We start from the raw sequence: 18977 nt of genomic DNA, 5'->3' as shown, positions 1-18977 counted from the left end.
GCATTGCTGTGCCAACGCCTAAAATCTTGAACAGTGCCGCGGCTTGTGAACCACTCGAGCCACTCGAAAGCGTCGAGTACCGCTCGCGAGTTAATTCCGCTCGAGCCTCGCGTCTGTCAGCAGCCTGTCCACGAATCGAGAAAGCCACAGTCTGATCCTTCTCGTCTTCGAAATCGACGATTCAAACTGATCGTGGCGAAGAACCAGCGATTTTTTCGCGATCCTTCTCGTCTTCGAGATCGAACGTCCAAGTCGATCGTGGCGACGAACCAGCGATTTTCTTACGAAGATTCATGCGAGGTAATTTAGCTGGTGAGACACTCGATGCAAGAATGCGTCAGTCAAGATCGCTCGCGATAAGATCTTGACGGATGACACGGTTGTGCAAACGCGATTTCCCACGCGTCGCCTTTGTAGAACGAGTCGAGACGGATCCGTTTCCGTGGGGAACTCGAAAACCACTGAGAGTTCGAGACGGATGCGCCCGTGACACGCTCCGCTTCCGGTAGCCGCGGGTCTGAGCAAGGTTAGCGTGGTCATAGACGAGAACTCGAAACAATAGTCTCGATTGTTCGTCCAGTTTCCTCTTCGCGTACAAAATACAAAAAAAAAAAGAACGAGGCAGTATAAAATTGCAGAAACTATTACTAACGTTTATCAAAAATAGAGAATTTCCGTTTCAACAATGCAATTTGCAGCGAATACTCGCGATATCCTCTTCTAAAACACATCCAAGTGCGAAGAAGTTAAAAAACAAGAATTCTCATTTCTCTATACGAATGTTGAGTTCTTGAACCTTGCACCCATCGAGCACCCAACGTGGAGTATCTCTGAAGGGTGCTCACCTTGGTTTGAATCACGTTTAACCTTCCTGATTGCTGATCGATCCTCTCAGAGGGACATTCGAGCGATTTGCTAGACTCAGTGGCAAAGAGTTAACGATTCTGACGATCTGGAGAGGATACATCGAGTCTGCGCAGCTCGATTGGTTCTCGAGGACCACCTGAGAACGTGGCGACGTGTCTCGTATTTAAGATACGAGATATGTTTAAAATATGAACCGGATACGACGGTGCAGATGAGCGCTCGCCACTCGCAATGTAATAACGCGAGGGAGAAGGGTTGTACGTTATGGTTAACGTGACACTGTTTCAGGCGACACCTGCTATGGCGGCACCAGAGCCACTTCTCGTACCGAAATTATGAAGAAACTTTCGAATATAAAGATGGAAATGCGCGTGGTAATAGAGCTCTGTGGAGTAGCTTTTAATTTATCGCTCGAGCTATTGCGAGCATTAAAGTTAACGATATATACTGGCGCCAGGGAAATGGCACTCTTTTTTTACGTTATTGGGAAATCTGTGAATAAATTCCTCTGTTCGCGTGGGATATTGCCACGTTCTTGCTGGATAAATTGCTGTAGAATTTTACTTGGTCGACACTCGCTTGTCCAGTGTGCGACACCATTGCGACATTTCCTTTCACGACGCTCAGACACCGTGCGTTAACCTGTACAATTATGGGATTAGTAACTAGCTTACATAATATCAGAACTGGCTATATTTCTCCAAGTATTTCGTTAGAAAAAGGAACGTACTCGAATCGTAACTCAGTTACGTGGAAACCAAGGCAGCAGTTGATGAACCAGCGAACAATGATGAGAAAGAGCTAACGATCCATTAAATTCATGCTACCATCAGTTGCCTTACTGTTCGTCTGCGGAGAAAAAGAAACAATTGGAAGAAAAATCGCAACAAACAACTGCGTTAACTCTCAGAAGACGATCTTACACGGTTTTCTACGAAATTAATAAGAAATTGGGGCGTGTGTCATTCGAATGGACTGCCAAGTGGCAACGAAACGAAGGAGATGCTTGCAAAACCTTTCTCCATCCCAAAAGACGACTCGCGCGATTTTGCTCGAAACAATCGAAAGAAAACTCGCAACAAACAACTGCGTTGACTCTCAGAAGACGATCTTACACAGTTCTCTTCGAAATTAATAAGAAATCAGTGAGTGTATCATTCGAATGGACCGCCAAGTGGCAACGAAACGAAGAGGATCCTCGCAAGAGCTTTCTCCATCCCAAAAGCCGACTCTCGCGATTTTGCTCGAAACAATCGAAAGAAAACTCGCAACAAACAACTGCGTCGACTCTCAGAAGACGATCTTACACGGTTCTCTTCGAAACGAATAAGAAATGAGCGTGTGTGTCATCCGAATGGACCGCCAAGTGGCAAAGAAACGAAGAGGATCCTCGCAAGAGCTTTCTCCATCCCAAAAGCCGACTCTCGCGATTTTGCGAGCGCGAATTACACGCGACGGGGGTGGTTGAAGCTGGCGAAGCGGCGCGAACGAGACAGAGAGCGAGCCACTTCGCACGTGTGGCCAATCGCGATAACTCGAGTGTGCTCGCGGGGTGTTACACAGAGAATTATCGTCGGGACTGAAACGAAGCAGGATGTCGGCTATATCTACGCCCCCAAGCGAATTCTCGAGACAAAGCGGGCAAACCGCAATCGGGCCAGATGCGAGGCCTGTCCTAAAATAATTTATACGCCCGCCTGGGATACGCGAGCGAGCGAACCACCGGCTGATAATGCACGCTCCGCAATCTCGATACGCGCTCGTTTCATCAGGTTATCGGAATTATCCCTCGCGATCCGCTGGCGAGGATTTCCGTATCGAAAAGCTGGAAGATCGTTCGATCGAACAGATAACAATCGACCCTTCTACGACATTTATGCAACACCAAAAGAGCTTCGTGGCTCTGAGAACGCATTTTTCTGTAACTCCTAAGAAATCGAAGCGATTCGTACTTCAATTAGGCGATTTTTGTGGAATATTGGACGAATTAAGGTCAATTGATTCGTGCCAGGTTAAGTTTTAGTTTCGAATTTCTTCAGTTGACACGAAAATTTCAGCGATACTAAATAGATTCGCGCCGTAGTGTTGAATAAATCCAGCGACTGGCAGGAATAATTCAACTCGAACGTTCACTTCTGGGTTAATTATAGATCGATTAGTCAGCTCTGAGATACCATTTTACCCTTTCGAGCGACACCACTTGTCATTGCCAACGTTTCACAACGGGTCGTATCTACTATTCAAAGTGTCCATTCCCTAGCCTCCTTTCCAACTATTGAAAAAAACATTTACAGAAGATTATCGAGCCTCGTCGCAGCTGATAGCTGGCGAGTCTCGTTTCAAAGTCCCTTTCGAAAGTGACCGTTATCGCGGCCGTCTAACCCGTCGATAAGCTCGCGTAACTCTGGGAAACCTAAGAAATCTGGAAAAAGAGACGAAGAGAGGAGGAAAGAAACGGGTTGCGAAGCTGTGGTTCAAAGAACGTGGAACTGAGGGGTGCCGTTACGATAAACGAGCCTAACTTCCCTCCCTCCAGGCGCCCGCATGATTCGTTGCCGAGCGAGACGGAGAACGAGCGAAGCGTAATTCGTTGAAAGAGCCTATTGTGAATAAATTGAGCCAGCGCAAGGATTGGGCCAGAGAGAGAGAGAGAGAGAGAGGCGATCACCCGTTCCTGGCCGCGGTTCATCCTCTCGACAAACGCGCTCATGAAATTCCCACCGCGAGCACCCCGTCCGCGCCCCTCTGACACTCGATGGACCGTCAATTTATTAATCCAGCCGGGGTCCGCGTCGAAACGACGAACGACGCGAGCATAAAAGGCCCGCAGAGGTGCGACTGGTTCCAGGGACCGCCATTATCCGTGCATTTGTCGTTGTTACCCTCCCAGAATCCTCGCGACAGTCTACAGGTCACGATTCCTCACGATTCTCGATAATTGCCTGGGATAATTAGCAGATTCTGACCAGTTGGTCCAGAGCATTGTACTCGTTTAACGTCTACGTGCGCGCGGACAATGTTCAGAGCGTTTGTAATCCGTGGAACGCGCTCACTTCCGTTTGAACCGCGTCGCTCTTACTGGTCGCACGATTGCGCGTTGGATCTGCTGTTCTGATCGTTATCTCGCGTATTGTTGCGACTTGAATTAATCGACCAATACTCGTCGATTCTACGCGTTATTAATCGATTTATTCAGCCATCGATCGATCGATTAAACTTCACTTTTACGTTAGAAGCGATCGCGAGATGGACGCGGATTAATCAACCAACACGCGTTAATTGTTCGCGTTATTAATTAATTCGTTCGTCTGATCGATGCTCGTCTCGACGATCGATCGATAAGGCTACAGTTTGCGTTAAAAGCAACCGCGAGGTGGACGCGCGCGTAACCGGAATCGACGCGCCGCGGTAATTCGCGGTCAACGTCCTCGCGCGCGGTCGCGATAAGGTTAATCGTCGATTTTTCGATCCCTCGCGAGGCGAACGGGACGGAGGATGCCCCACGAGACTGTTTACGAACGCTGACGAGAGAACAATGCCGCGTTCAGAGACACGGAGGAATATAATCGCGGTAGCGCCGACTTGTCCAGCGCGGTCAGCCCTTCGACAGGAAGTTGCGCGCGCCGGAAGCCGGCCAGGTTTAGGCGAACGCGTCGAGGAACGATTCCGTGGGACTTATCGTGACGATCTACACGCTGGCTCTGGCCTTCGACGTCCGCTGCCCCTTTGAATCTATAAGCACGAGGTTTCCATGAAACTACCCAGTGCTGGCGACAAACGCGTGCGTTTATCCCAGGAAGTGATCCAAAAAATGGTAGATTCCGATCAGACGACGAGGAACGCTTAATATAAACCAGGAATACATTTATTAACCACTTCGTGGCGTTCTAGATGTTAATGTATTCGTTCAGAGGTGTAACCCTTGCGAACTGTTCGAATTAAACGAGTTCGATGACGATTTTTAATTACAGAAGAAGCACTCGAGAGCCTCTGATTGAAGTTTGCTCGACGCCACGTGATGTAACCTCGAGCAACTCGTAACGCCATTGGCATCCCATTCATCCGCGGATCGAAAGCGAGCGATTAAAGGAAGCCTGTGGAGCCGTTAACGCGAGCTGGCCCGCAAATAGAATTTAAACGAGGCTGGAACGATAAGTGACGTCGTGGCTGGATCTTGATTCGATTAGGAAGCGCGTTTCGACGAGGGACCAGCGACCGCGACGGTGTGCGCGTCCTCGCCATCGAAATGGCGTCCGCGAGGAGAACGATCGCTCGTTCGCTTTGTTCAGTGCCGATACAGAGGCACACCCGGTATACGTCGCGATGCGTGTCACGCCCACGCGTGCCGCGACAGGCGTTTGTCGGAACCGACTGAAATTACTTTCAATAACAGATACGAAACGCGAGGAAACAGCGCCTCGAAGAAGGAGCTGCTGACGACGAGCTCGTCGACAGTGGGAAGAGAAGGCTCGCGACATTTTAATCGTCGAACGATCGCCGTTGGAGGGGACCAGCGGAAAAACCAGAGGAAAATGTCGAGGCGATCGTAAAATGACCTAACGGGTGCAGCAGCTCGTTGCAGAACGCTCTGTGCGTGGAACTGGTTATCCTTGCGTTTCCACGTAGAGATTGGAATAAAGATTGCCAGTAAACAGGAGCCCAGTCGAGATCGTAGCTCGTATCGATACTTAACCCAGCCTATCAACCTCTGAAATCGAGAACCATCAATTCCGCGACGCGCCATTACAGCCGCGTACCGATCCTCCGCCTCGATGCGTGCCTTCAGCGGCGTCTCGATAATAAAATCGTCTGAGAATCGACGTAACTGTACACTGCGAACCGTGAAACGGTACCCGCTGGAAGATTGGGGCATTCGTGTATGAATTTCGAGCCTGATTTCTCGAATGATCATAAAAATGGGTAAATCAACAACGAGAGATCGAAAAACGCGGAAACAGATCGAGGCAGAAAGAAACGCAACACGATCTCCATGGAACCCTCGACGAGATCGAGTTCCACGCCGTTTCTCCGTCTAATCGAATTTCATTTCCTGTTTCGACGAGTGCGAGCGTTTCGATCCAGCGCCAACCGCAAGCTCGAGCCACTTTTCGAGCTGGTAATTCGGTTCTGATCGGAAATATGCTTCCATCGCGAGCCAACAACAACGGCAATTTGTTATTCGCTTAACAGCCGGCGCTTTAACTCGATTCCAAGTTCCTCGCGAAAGTTTCCACGCTGAGAGAGAGAGGGAGAGCTCTGGTTGGCTCGCATCGGTTAATATGGTCCCTGGTGGTCTGCGGATCGGTTCAACTGCATCCAGCAGGGAGGAGAACGGCAAGTGGAACTCCGGATACGTATAATGTGTCGAAGCGTGCCCACGGAAGACGCCTGTGTCTCCCATGCGCACCCTGCTATGCGATCCCCGACACATTCACGGACCAGTGATTTATATACTAATTCCTGGCGTGGAATACGATCCTGGGATCGCCAGCTATGGAAACTTTCACCGTCCAGCGAACCTTCGCCTTGGATGCTGGTCAGAAACGAATTTGGAGCATTTTGGAGACGAACAGATATAAAAATGTCGGTTTTGTTTGGTACAATCTAGAGATTTGACTCGATTATGTGTAAAGTTGAAAGAGAGACGGGTTCTATCCGCGAGAATTCGAAATCTCGCTCGAGTTTTGACACTGACGAGATTTGGAGCATTTTGGACACGAATAGATATAAAAATGTCGGTTTTGTTTGATACAATCTAGAGATTTGGCTCGTTTATGTGTACAGTTGAAAGGGAGACGGGTTCTATCCGCGAGAATCCGAAATCTCGCTCGAGTTTTGACACTCTGACGAGAGTGAACGCATCCGCTATCCGGCTGGGCTAAAAGACTCCATTTTTAGATCGCAGTAGGGAGAGGTGCTAAGTTATAACGCGCGAGGATGGAAACCGAGAGTTAGTCATCGTGCGCACATTTGCGTCGCACGTTTGCCAGCCGTGTCTCGTTGTCATGGCGGTCACGAGCCTCAGCGACGAAGATGTCCACGTTGCTGACCGCCTCGCGTGGCTGCCATGACGTTCGCGGGTTAGTCGCGAGGTACGTTCGAACAGGCAGACGGAGCTGGGTTACTTGGTTTTTGCGTTTTCGTTCACCTGATCGTTGGAGAAGACACACTTGACGTTAATCCAATGGTGCGCCTTGACGGTGCAGTTGCACCCGTCCATCGCGCAAATCCCAGGCGGCGCACTCTCGACGTTAGCCAGGCATACGAAACACCACAAAAACACCGACCATACGATCGCACGATCACACTTCAGCCCGTCGAGGGCGCTGAACACTCTCCTGCGACCGCTCATCCTCGCTCTTCCACGAGATATCCTTCCTGGTACGAAACCTCGCGTTCGATCTCCTTCGATCTTGCCCCGTTCGATCCTTCGTTCACTCACATCGTTCGTGATACACCGTTACTCGCACTGGCGAGGCACACTATTCGCATCGATCCCTTTCGATCTCTCAATCCTCGCTGTCGTTTACATCCGCCTCGATCGATGGATCTCGCGTCCACTCGCGTTCGAAATCGCGCGCGACACGAACAAAGGTCGTCGCACGCTTCCTCCACCGCCCACCGTTTTTCGCGCAGCTCCTCGAAGCGGCGCTCGAGCCGCGTAAAAAAGAGATCGAGGAACGGACGGATGGCCGCTCGAGGCTGAGCGCCGCGAGCTGGCTCGAAACACGCGCGCGGACCGCTCGTTTCCACGATCAGAAGGTGGGGCAAACTAGAAGCCAGCTGACGCGATCATGACGGAGGTTGCTTTCAAACTGTGGTCGGTGGCATGCACGATCGGTGTCTCCTCCCCACCAGCAGGGCGACCGTGTTCCTTTGCCTTGCCTCGCTCTCGCGTTACTCTCCCCCTTCGACCTTTTAAAAAGATAAAACCTGAGCCGCGATGCGTGTCGACGGGGCCGTCGCAGAGCCCTGCGAGCCAGCGAAGGGCGCGTCCGTCGAGGGACCCACCGGTTTTTCGAGAAGATCGACGAGCACGCGAGATACGCTCGACACGGATGGGTTGACCTTGACCAAGTTACGCGGACGAACAGCGCCTGTCCATCGCTGGTCCTCGCGATCGCCGTTTACGTAACAAGTGTTCGCGTGCGGCGAGCCAACGCGGATCACCCTCGCCAGAGAAGAATCGCGTACCTGTTGACGCCGCCATTGATACCGATCCTCCGCTATTTCTTCGAAGCTTCTCCCTTCCTCTTCAACCTTGCTCGTGGAAACGTGCCTCTCGCGGTTTTCCTGGTACGTTATTTTGATCAGAGTAACTTGGTAAACAGGCGTTTGATATCGATCTTCGTCCTGGGTATTTGTTTCGATATTATGCGTTGGTTATTTGTTATTTGAAACTTGAGGAGGTACGTTCGATGGAGGAAGTCGAGTGGTGTCTCGAAGGGTTAAACGATATTCGCGACGCTTTATGAGAACGAAGAAAATCAGAATTGTAGTGCTTTAATGTTACTATTAACCTTGTTATTGCATTCTATTATGAACAAAACAGCAATGATTGATTTCACCCTATAGTAGATGATTCAGAAGACACTGAAATCCTTCGAAGCATCGCTGCAAGAGTGACTGCTGCGCGAGAAAGTGGAGGCGCACAGAACAGAAGCTGGAGAACGTGAAAGTCCATATGATTAACGAAGAAAATCAGAATTGTAGTACTTTAATATTGCTATTGACTGTGTTATTGCATTCTATTATGAACCAAACAGCAATGATTAATTTCACTCTGTAACAGATGATTCAGAAGACACTGAAATCCTTCGAAGCATCGCTGCAAGAGTGACTGCTGCGCGAGAAAGCAGAGGCGCGCAGAGCGGAAGCTGAAGAACGTGAGAGCCCACACCATTACACTTGTCCGTGGAATTCGAAAATCGAGCACGCGTAACACGACAGGGTCCGTTCGCTCGTAAAAACGAGAAGCAGTCGACACGCAACCGTGGCGTTTCCCTAATTCTACGCGCTGGTTGGCCCTCTGTTCGGTTTACGAGCAACTGGCCGGGGCCATTTAATTTCCCATGAGAAATTGCGCGCGTCCAGTGGAACTTGAGGCCGGCTGGCGTCCCCGTCGCACATGCGAAACGTCCGTTCATTCATAACCGCTCGTCTCAAACCAGGAAGCACCTGACGCCCGGCCATGAAGTGGCCATTTCCGAAATGACCGCGTGCTGACCATACGTCACACGCGGTGGCCCTTAAAGCAGCCCGTCCGATTTCCAACGATCTCGTTTCACGTAACTTCCATCGATCTACTTCGTCTTCTTCGTCTCGCGTCGCGAGAGAAGAGTTGGTAAAACGAGAGCCACGCCAAGGACGTTTTACATGGCGTCAGAGGATACTCATCGACGTACGTTTACGACGGATGAATTCTCGTGTAACGTTATAGTCTTCTCAGAGATGGTTCGCGATCGTTGTGGACGAGGGATTCTCTTAACACGCGATGCGCTTGGTAGTCAAACCGCATTCGTGTGATTCTAAACTAATTTTTCTGTTTTAATAACAGAAGTAAACGCAAGCTTTCAAGGAATTATTAGAAAGAGAATTTGAGATCCCATATTTTTATTGATCTCTGAGCAAAATCAGAAATTGCATCGTTTCAGTGATCTCAGATTAAAATAAATAATTCCATGTATTGATAGCTTGCTGATCGAGATAAAAAATTCCATATCTTCATGGATCTCAGATAAAAATGAGAAACTTCTCGTTTCAATGGACACAGTGACCCAAAAAATCGCACGAACGACTGAAACGACGAAATAAAATGTTCAAGAACCACCAAACCAGTGGCGAGATATAAAATATCGCAGCAAGCGAGTATCATCGGTTCGCCAACCGTGGCTTTGATTAAAACCGCGGCGAGTGTTGCCCCATACCGGTTTGGCCGCATGCTTCTTCGAAAGTGGCGTCCACCAACCGCGTGGCTTTCGCAGAAGCAGCGCCTCGCGTCAGGAACGAAATCGGACGCGGAATTGCTACGTGATTGCGCCTTATTAGGGATGAGACCAACGATTGTCTGACCGCGAGAGGAGCATCGTCCTCTGGTCGCGATCTAGCCAGACAAGACTCGCGAAACGGAGCACCAATTAAGGGCAACGCGGCCTGGGAACCCGTTCTAACGAGACGACTACCTGCCATGATCGTGACCCCGTTACGGAACACTTTTCGACCTACAATGGCGCTCGAGTTTTCGAGATTACGGTAACCAACCTCGACAGCCTGCTGCTCGTTCGATCCTGCACGATTCCACGGGAATTTAATCGCAAATAGAGAAAAGAAGATACCATCCACAACCTCGAGTCTCTTAAAGTCCCTCTGAACGCCAGATTTCGTGTTTTTAATGAAAAACATTGTTAAAGTCGAAATGTTTTATACTTTGGTAGACTCTAGAGAGCAACGTCCCAGTGATTTCAGGTGAACGTGTACGCTCGAGATGGAGAATGCTCGAACCCTCAAGTTTCTCGAAGTTTTTCTCTAAACACCAGATTTCGTATTTCGAATGGAAAATATGGCACGAGAAAATATCTCTTGAAAATATATCTTGTAAAACGTAATGTTATTCGGTAATTTCAGTTTTAGCGAGACGCCTTATCATGTCGATGGAAAATATCAAACGCGATTAACAGAAATGTCCAGTGAAATTCACGTCCGTCTGAATAATCGTGGCGTCTGCTTTGGTCCCAACAGCGGTCACTCGAACGAGCGCCTGTTTCTACGGGACTTCGTCTCCTGCTCGGCTGGCACCAGCGGCGGTCGTTTGGCAAGATGGTTACAGCCGGACAGTTTCGTGGATCCCTCGAAGTGCGAGGCGCTTTACTCGAAGGACGAAATGAAGTGCGGCTGCCCAGCGATCGTTACTGTGCTGACCAGAGACCAGTACGGAGATATCGTGCATGCGCCCAATTTAAAGGTACGCGCGCGATCACCTTTCACCCCTAAAATACTGAGACCAAACTAAATTCGCGAACTTCGCGAGCAGAGTGTCTAATTATTTCTGATCGTGTGTCGCAGGTCGAAGTAAAAGCAGTGCCCATAGACAAGAAAGATTTGGCAGACGCTGACAGGATCTCTCAGCCAGATCCATTGACCTTTGGTGGCCACCCTCAACCGCCCATGGACGTGCCCTACGAAGTCACGATCAACAATAAGACTTGCTTCTACGCGATCACCATCATGAAAGCTTATCAGAACTACTCGTTCGAGGAGCTGAGGTTTATGTCACCAGCTATAAAAAGATCGTGCGAGAGCATGCTGGTCAGACCCAATACCGACGGTAGTTACAGCGCGACCTGGACGCCATCGTCTGTCGGATGGTACTCTCTGATGGTCACAGTCGATGGCTACAATATGGAAGACGTAAATATTCAAATTCAGACGTTTCTCGTAATATTCTTTAACATTTTCGAACCTACGAGCGTCGTGTGACGTTATTATTAATTTTGTTTCGCAGAAATACAAGGTGGAGGTGAAAGAATCGCCTCAGGGGATGCAACCACCGAGCCAGAACATCGCGAAGAGGCCTCAACATCAGCCAAGCAGGCTGAGAAAATTCGTCGCGAAGAACAGCGCAGGATTGAGGATCAGAGCGCATCCGTCTCTCCAAAGCGAGCAGATTGGCGTCGTTTCGGTTAATCACACTATAGCCTTCATAGACGAGGTACGCGATTTTGTTTCATTTCGTTTATTAGGACAGAAATTCGAAGAAGTTCCACGCACGATTAACAGACTCTCTGTTCTCGCAGATTCACAACGACGATGGCGTCTGGTTACGACTGAACGCAGAGACGATCAAGGAATACTGCAGCAGCAGTCACCTGGAAGCATGGTGTCTTCAATACAACCAACATCTGGGTAAAACGTTGCTACTCCCCGTGGAGGAGCCCAAGTCGATCTTGGACCAAGTGATCAAAGAGACCATCTTGCGCAAGAGACCAGAAATAGTCGACGAGTACGTGCGAGATCGACGAACGTCAATAACCCCTCTGATCTCTAAATATAATCGATATAATCCATAAAACGCGACGTGTGATTTCAGTAAACGGAAAACGGTCACTTTCGACGGTGGCAGAAGCATGGTGGTCGTAAAGTGCGGCGCTTCCGGTCACAACATCCGCAGCAAGCCAGGATTGAGCGCAGCGCCGGTCGGGAAGCTGGCTCTTGGTAACACCGTGACCATTCAGGAATACGTAAGTGTCGATGCGATGAGCGGTGTCGCGAAAGAGGGAACACTCGATTGACGGACGCGTTTCGCGCAGTTCGTGAACGGCGAGGGTACTTGGGTGCGCATGGACGACGAGTCGATGGCCAAGTACTGCTTCCGGAAGGGTCGCGTGGCCGAGGGCGAGGCCTGGTCCCTCGCCGTTAGCAAACACGGCGTGACGTACATGAAGATCGAGCAGGACCCGGAGAACGACCCAGCGGAGAAGAAGCCACCTGGCCAGGAGCCGTCCGTCTCGCCCAGTTACAAAGGTTTCGATTTCTCCGTGCCCTCCGTGAGTCACGAGGGCTTCAATTTCACCGCGCAAAACTTCACACCAGGTACAGCAGAATCCGGAGAGGGTAGTAATACAAATCCGTTCGTTTTTGGTTCATACAATCAACACGATTCCCCAGGTACCATTGCTCAAAAGCAATGCGCGCGAGAGCGCGTCGTACGATAAACGTTAACAGGTTTCTCGTTCGATCGATCAGGTAGCGACAGATTCACGCCAGAGAAGACGGAGGTGTCGCCAAAATTCTCCAAGCCTCACTCAAAGGAGAGAGTCGCCAAGGAGAGGGAGAGAGAAGGCGGCGGTGGAGGCGGGAAGCTGAGCGTGTTGCAGAAATGGCTGAGAGGCGACGACAAGTGCCACGGGGAGAAGAGGAACTCGCCTGGCAGGTGAATGCGGAGGACGAGAGGCGACGAGCGCGCAGTGTGATTTGTTTTTCGTCATATCGTTTTAGTATGTGCAGGGACTTTTCCGAGTTCGTCGGGGTGTCCGTGAAGGAGCTCGTGAAGGCGATTGGCGAGAGCAGGGCGAATGGCAACGGACCAACGCCGCCAGAAACGCCAAGGAGGCTCTCGAGAAGCTCGTCGCCGAAGAATCCCCAAGGTGGGTCACCAAGATTTCACAGCCCGTCCTCTAGTCCGGTTCCGATACCCGGTACGTATTCGCAGATCGCAACACTCGAATCAATCGCTGCTACATACTCGACGACAGGGGTGGGCAATTTATTTGAACACTTATTTTCATAATAATAAAATATGCGACAGATTTATTCGCATTTTTATATATTGTGTCAATCTCACATCGATGGCTGCGAGCACATTTAATTTTTTAACCAGTTTTAATGAGACAAATGTACCCTCTCACGTTTTTCTAGTTTTTCTTTTAAATCAGGAGGATTCAAGAAGGATTTTTCTGACTGTCCATTTGCCCGCCTCTGGTCTACGACAATTCTACCATCTCTGTACATCTACTATTGAGTTTTGTCTATTTTTTTTTCAATTTTTTTTTCGATCTCACGTTGCGTTAATCTCATACATTCATATGTGTGTCTTACTTCACACTTTTGGCACCGTAACTGGTCCGAGGAGGGAATCATTTCAGAAGCTGAGAGACCCGATACTGGTACTTGTGAGACAGTATTAGCGTGCTGCGAGCGTGTTCTTGTGTTTTTAAGGGTTGGTCAGAACGAACCATGAAGTTTGAATAAGCCACACCTATCCCGGTCTACGAACGCGCGACACGTAGCGTATAATTAAAATTCTCACGTCGAACTAGTTATAACAAAATAGTGATGTTGCTCTTACTATTAGCTGGGTCCAGTCGGCAGCCAGTTGGTTCTGGTAATTGCCTCTTCCCTCCTGCTGCTCATGCACCAGGTACTCGCTCCTTTCCTACTCGGCATAATCCTTCAGTCTGTACAGTTTTAACGATAGTAGCGTTCTAATGTTGTTCGTTGACACGTTTTATCAGCTCGTATCTCTCTCACACACACACACACACGACAAACATTATTACTCTCTGCTCTTTACAAATACACGCAAATGGCACTGTAGACCTCTCTACTCTTCTCTATGTATGAACACCACACGACACGCATGCATGTCGACCATAGTATGTTGTTTATAAATGTAAAACCGTAAACGGCCAGTTGTTGCACGTTCTTCAAGTACACTTGCGCGTTACTCGTTCCTTTCTAACCCACTGCCGCGCGATATTAGTTTCAAAATCCTGCAGAGAAACGCGGATCTCTCTTTCTTTCAATAATATATTCAGAAATAAAAATTGTAGAAGTAAAAGATATTTGGTTTGACTGAAAAATAATATCCAAAATCGACTCAGATGTTGTCTACACTGTAACGTTGGATACGCTACTGTAGCGGCAGTGGGTTCAGATTGTTCTACAATGCACATATAGACAGATAATAGTTTAGAAACGAATCAGTACACCGTCACATGTGATTTGTACAATTAATGAAAATTATCAGGTGGGAGAAGTTTGATAGGAGGGGGAGACAGTATCAGCAGCAGCCCTGTGCTCTGTGGCTCCCCCCGAAGTGTCGGCCTCTCCCCGTTAGGTAAGGATTATTCAACACACGTTTCTACTCTACACGAAACATAGCTATAGCCGCATCTAGAGTACTGTTCGTCACTGTTCGAATCACGATAATGCGCCTCTATAGTAACATTGCTCGGACGAGTCCGTTCGAAATTCAATCAGTCACGTCCGTTCGTGTGACGGAGTCGCACGCGAGTCACATTGCACGAACTTGATGCGAATGAAACTCTGTTCGATTCTTTTTCTCTAACCATCGTTCACGATGAGCAAGGTGAGACTAGCGTGGTACCCTTGCGTTAGAGTGGCGGGATAATCGTTGGTCCCAGCGATGGGACGCGACTGTCGGCTACGAAGATCGCGTTCTTTGCTTTTCAAGTTTCCGGTGGGATGATAGACAGCATCACGTCGCAACGACGAGGATCCACGCAGAGCGACACAAGTGCCTTGGTCAGCAGCCTAACGAGGGACCCTTCGCAGTCGCCCAGCGCTGTCAGCACGACTGCCAACACTCGCGATCTCTCACCAAGCCCAAGTTGCAGCTCTCTGCACATGAGATCCGAGGGTAGCATCGCCAGCCCGCCAGACACCCCCAAACAAGAATGTGGAGTAAGTTATTGGCCATTCTAACGTACAATCGAACGAACACCGTCGTTCAAACGTTCAACTTTCGTTCAAGGACTCGCAAGAAAGTCCCAGGAAGGTCTCCCAAGCGCAAACGCAGACGAGCCCCGAGAGCGCGACCACTGCCATGAAAGGCCACTTCAGCATCGGTTCCGCTGGCCCGAAGGACTCGTCGAAGGTCACCAGGAGGGATCACACGAAGATAGCGAAGACCAGAACGAAACGCACGATGTCTCCGACCAGCACGCAACAGAGTCCCAGTCGTACGTTGAATCTGACCAAAGACAAGGTGAAAGAAGCGATCAGCCCCTCTGTAGCTGAGTGCTTGAGGGCTGTGTTCGCTGCGTTCCTCTGGCACGAAGGGATCGTGCACGACGCGATGGCCTGCGCGAGTTTCCTCAAGTTTCATCCCAGCCTGCCCAAGCAAGGCGCGCTCGTCGTGACCAGGCAGACAGTGATACAGCCGACAGACAAACAGAAACAGGAACAAAAAGCCAGACAGAGACACTCTGTAGAAGTGATCAACGCTGGTAACTATTTGTACATACAACCAAGTACCGTGGAGGCGTTGACGCGGTCAGCGGCGAACGCGAACGCGAATCGAAACAGGAAGAAGCAGAAAACGGTGATCAAAGAGGAGGTCCAGGAGAACGGCAAATTGGACGCTCTGCCAGAGTTTCAGACGGTAGCCGTGCTGCCACCCGCGTTGAAGAGTCTGGTGTTCCTGTGGGAGGAGCTGAGCACCAATTGCATGCAGACGATAGAGCAACGATCGGTTCTACCAAGCCCAATATCGCAGACGATGAAGCTGAGCAAACGACCAGAGAAACGACCCAGAGAGGACAAGCTGAAGGAGCGCGAGAAGAAGAACAGCAGGAAGAAGAAGGAATGGAAGCCAGTGGGCAAAGGGAACGGGTCTGAGGTGCTGGGAGGCATAGAACGTGAAACGATCTGCGAATTATGCGGTCTGATGTTCCCGCATCCAGTGACGTATCACATGAGAATGATGCATCCTGGTTGCGGATGGCACGCGGAAGGGAAGGGTTACAACAGCGGTGGGAACTATTGCATTGGTTGGGCAGGAAATTGTGGAGATGGTGGAGTCGGTGGGAATTCGTGGTACCTCATCTGCGACACTTGTCGAGACAAGTATCTGCGAGCGCGGAAGCTGAAGCTCGCGAAGAAGTTCCTGACTGGAATGGCGAAGAAGAAGAACGGCTCGAGCAAGGTCGCGTCGCCAGTTGGCAGCCCAACTGGGAACGACACGCACATCATCATGAAGAACAACGCGATGTTCCTGTTGGACCTGGCCAGCGCGTCTGGATTGAACATTCCCAAACAGCAGAGGCGTCCATCGCAGACGTTGTCCTCTGTGGCGGAAAATTACAGTCCACCTGAAGCAGCTGGACCGTTCCCAGCGACTGGACCGTTCCAGTGTCTGGCTGCTTTAGGTGTGCACCATTCGCAGAGTCACGATGAGAGGTATTACGAGGAGACGTTGAGGCGGCAGAATGGACATCAAGGGATTTACGAAGGGAGCAATATTATGATTAATACCACCAATGGAAGGGTGAGTGTTGGACGGCTCTTTTTGTGTTTAATTTTGCGTGACGACTGCTTGTTTCGTGCAGCCTCTGTCGGAATGTCCAATGAGCGATAGCGACAGCGAAAGTGGGAAGGGTCGTGGGATATTTCATCGATCAGTATCGATGTCCACTGGCGCTCCTTGGACTAGAAATTCGAATGATGGTAGAGTGGTTATGATGCGAAAACGGAATAACAGCAGCAGCGAGATGAACACAGGTAAACGAGCGGTACTTGTAGCGTTTAATTTAGAGGATATTTAATTTGATTTGCATTACAGACGCAGGCTCGTCCCTTCTGTGCTACCCTTCAGCGGCACTGCAGAAATTGGTACCGTCGATGAACCAATCGGCGATCGTGTCGACGAATCAAGACGAAGTCTCGACTAGCGATAGAATAGAAATCCTTATGAGACCAGTGATGCTGTTCGTTCTCCAACAGCACAACCTGCAACACTTGCAACTCGCGATGAAGCAAGCGCTAAGGCGAGCAGCTTGCAGGGTTTATGCGATGCAGGCGTTGAACTGGCTATTGAGAAGCGTAACGCAACCAATTTGCCTGCATGATTTACTGTGGTGGTTCGTCGCGTCCCTCACGCCCGTGGCACCGGCTGATATCGCGGACGCGAACGACGAGGACAATAAAACCGACAAGAAGGAAGATCACGTGAGTTTATCGCACTTTTTCTAGTGCTTTCCTTTTAGTATCACGTTTTATATTTTTTAGGAAATGATTGGCGTGTGCGAACATCCCTTGAGCGATCTCGTTATAGCGGGTGAATCTGTTAATCCATTACCCAGCGTGTTTCACACCTTGTTGCAAACTATCGCCGACTTGATGCTTCTGCCACCGCCTGGTACTGTTTTAAATGATTTACGTTACTGTTAGATGTGGTATTAATGTCTAATCGCGACTGGGAGGTTCTAATGGATCAATTTTTAGGGTCTCCTCTTCAGCAAGCTGCCATTCGATGTTGGGGCATCAAATTCACTCCCGCGGATCACATGTTCCTTCACAGGAGTCATGTATTTAGTAACATTAGCAAAATACTGTCGAGGTCCGAGGAAGAGGAGGATACCGCGATGAGCATGCACGAGAGTCATCAGTCGACTCATTCGCAGCAAGTTAACAGCTGCGTGGAAGTGTTGAAGGACTTGACAGCTGGCGTGGAAATCAAAGCGTCCAGCAGACAGGCCATGATCGGCAGTTTGACCGACAATTCGACAGAGACCTTTTGGGAATCTGGTGACGAGGATCGGAACAAAACTAAATCGATTACGATCATCTGCAGCGCTCACTCTATTCCTCGAATGGTGTACATTCACATCGACAATTGTCGCGATTTAACGGTAAGTTTCGCGACGAACTTCTACTCTTTTTTATGGTATTTTCACACCTTATCGTTACTCTGTTACAGCACAAGGTGTCCAGTGTCACATTTCAATCGGGCAACAACGCTGACGAAATGATTAAATTAAGAACCGTGGAAGTTGGAAGTCGATCAGCCGGTTGGATTAACTGCCCAGTTACTGGTAAATATTATGCATTCCTTTTCACTCCACGACGAATCTATCGCGAATATTAATTTGTCTTTTTACAGATTCACATCACACCATTGTGGGTCTTCAGTTGAAGGGCCCGGACAATTCGTTGCGCGTGCGACAGATACGAATATTAGGCGAGATCGAAGGGGAATCTTTAAAGATTGGAAAGCAGCTGAATGCTCAGACGATTCAGCAAAGAAATTGCGAGGCGGAAACGTTAAAAGTATTCCGTGTGATTACTTCTCAAGTACGTTAATCGCGCATACGCTCTCAGAGAGGATTTCACAGAGCTCTCGTTAATTATTTACCATTTGTCAGGTATTTGGCAAACTCATACAAGGCGAGCAACCGCAGCAAAATTCGGACACCGCGGATGGGACTAACGAGGACTTAGAAGACAGCAACGATCTCCGGGAGCACATGGTCGGAATCCTGTTCAGTAGAAATAATTTGACGCATTTACAAAAACAGATCTGCACCCATATCGTCCAAGCGATTCAAAAAGAAACGATTCGTCTGAGAGAAGAGTGGGAGGCGCTGCTGTGCTCTCCGACACCAGCTAACAGCTTGCTAAGCGACAACAGCGATCTACCTAAAGCAGCAGACACGTATTGCTTCGAAATGTTGTCCATGGTGCTAGCTTTAAGTGGCAGCTCAGTAGGACAGTATTATCTTTCTCATCAGTACGGATTGTTAAAAGATCTATTGAGTTTGTTGCACACTGGCTCAGCAAGAGTGCAACGTCAAGTACGTGCTTCCTCTTTT

At 49.3% G+C, this 18977-nt stretch overlaps 2 protein-coding genes across 3 annotated transcripts in view; one reads left to right on the top strand and one right to left on the bottom strand.

Moving 5' to 3' along the window:
* The window catches only part of LOC143431627 (uncharacterized), a 28105-nt gene extending 20515 nt beyond the window's left edge, over positions 1-7590 (bottom strand). The window contains exon 1 of the mRNA XM_076908522.1: positions 7016-7590. Within this exon, the coding sequence (XP_076764637.1) occupies positions 7016-7219 (204 nt within the window). The 5' untranslated portion in view covers positions 7220-7590. The remainder of the gene's footprint in view (positions 1-7015) is intronic.
* The window catches only part of Hiw (MYC binding protein highwire), a 228864-nt gene that overhangs the window by 207329 nt on the left and 2558 nt on the right, over positions 1-18977 (top strand). For both annotated transcript variants that reach the window (XM_076908345.1, XM_076908346.1), the window contains exons 31-49: positions 10606-10828; positions 10930-11274; positions 11369-11575; positions 11661-11866; positions 11954-12104; positions 12174-12531; positions 12610-12796; positions 12871-13061; positions 13718-13783; positions 14393-14482; positions 14840-15069; positions 15140-16654; positions 16716-16887; positions 16949-17334; positions 17395-17524; positions 17611-18017; positions 18086-18200; positions 18269-18459; positions 18531-18959. In XM_076908345.1, the coding sequence (XP_076764460.1) occupies positions 10606-10828; positions 10930-11274; positions 11369-11575; positions 11661-11866; positions 11954-12104; positions 12174-12531; positions 12610-12796; positions 12871-13061; positions 13718-13783; positions 14393-14482; positions 14840-15069; positions 15140-16654; positions 16716-16887; positions 16949-17334; positions 17395-17524; positions 17611-18017; positions 18086-18200; positions 18269-18459; positions 18531-18959 (5599 nt within the window). The remainder of the gene's footprint in view (positions 1-10605; positions 10829-10929; positions 11275-11368; positions 11576-11660; positions 11867-11953; positions 12105-12173; positions 12532-12609; positions 12797-12870; positions 13062-13717; positions 13784-14392; positions 14483-14839; positions 15070-15139; positions 16655-16715; positions 16888-16948; positions 17335-17394; positions 17525-17610; positions 18018-18085; positions 18201-18268; positions 18460-18530; positions 18960-18977) is intronic.

This window comes from Xylocopa sonorina, chromosome 18 (assembly GCF_050948175.1).
Source record: "Xylocopa sonorina isolate GNS202 chromosome 18, iyXylSono1_principal, whole genome shotgun sequence".
NCBI classification, from domain to species: Eukaryota; Metazoa; Arthropoda; class Insecta; order Hymenoptera; family Apidae; genus Xylocopa; species Xylocopa sonorina.
Note: the sequence above shows the minus strand (reverse complement) of the source record. Positions and strands in the feature narration are given on the sequence as shown.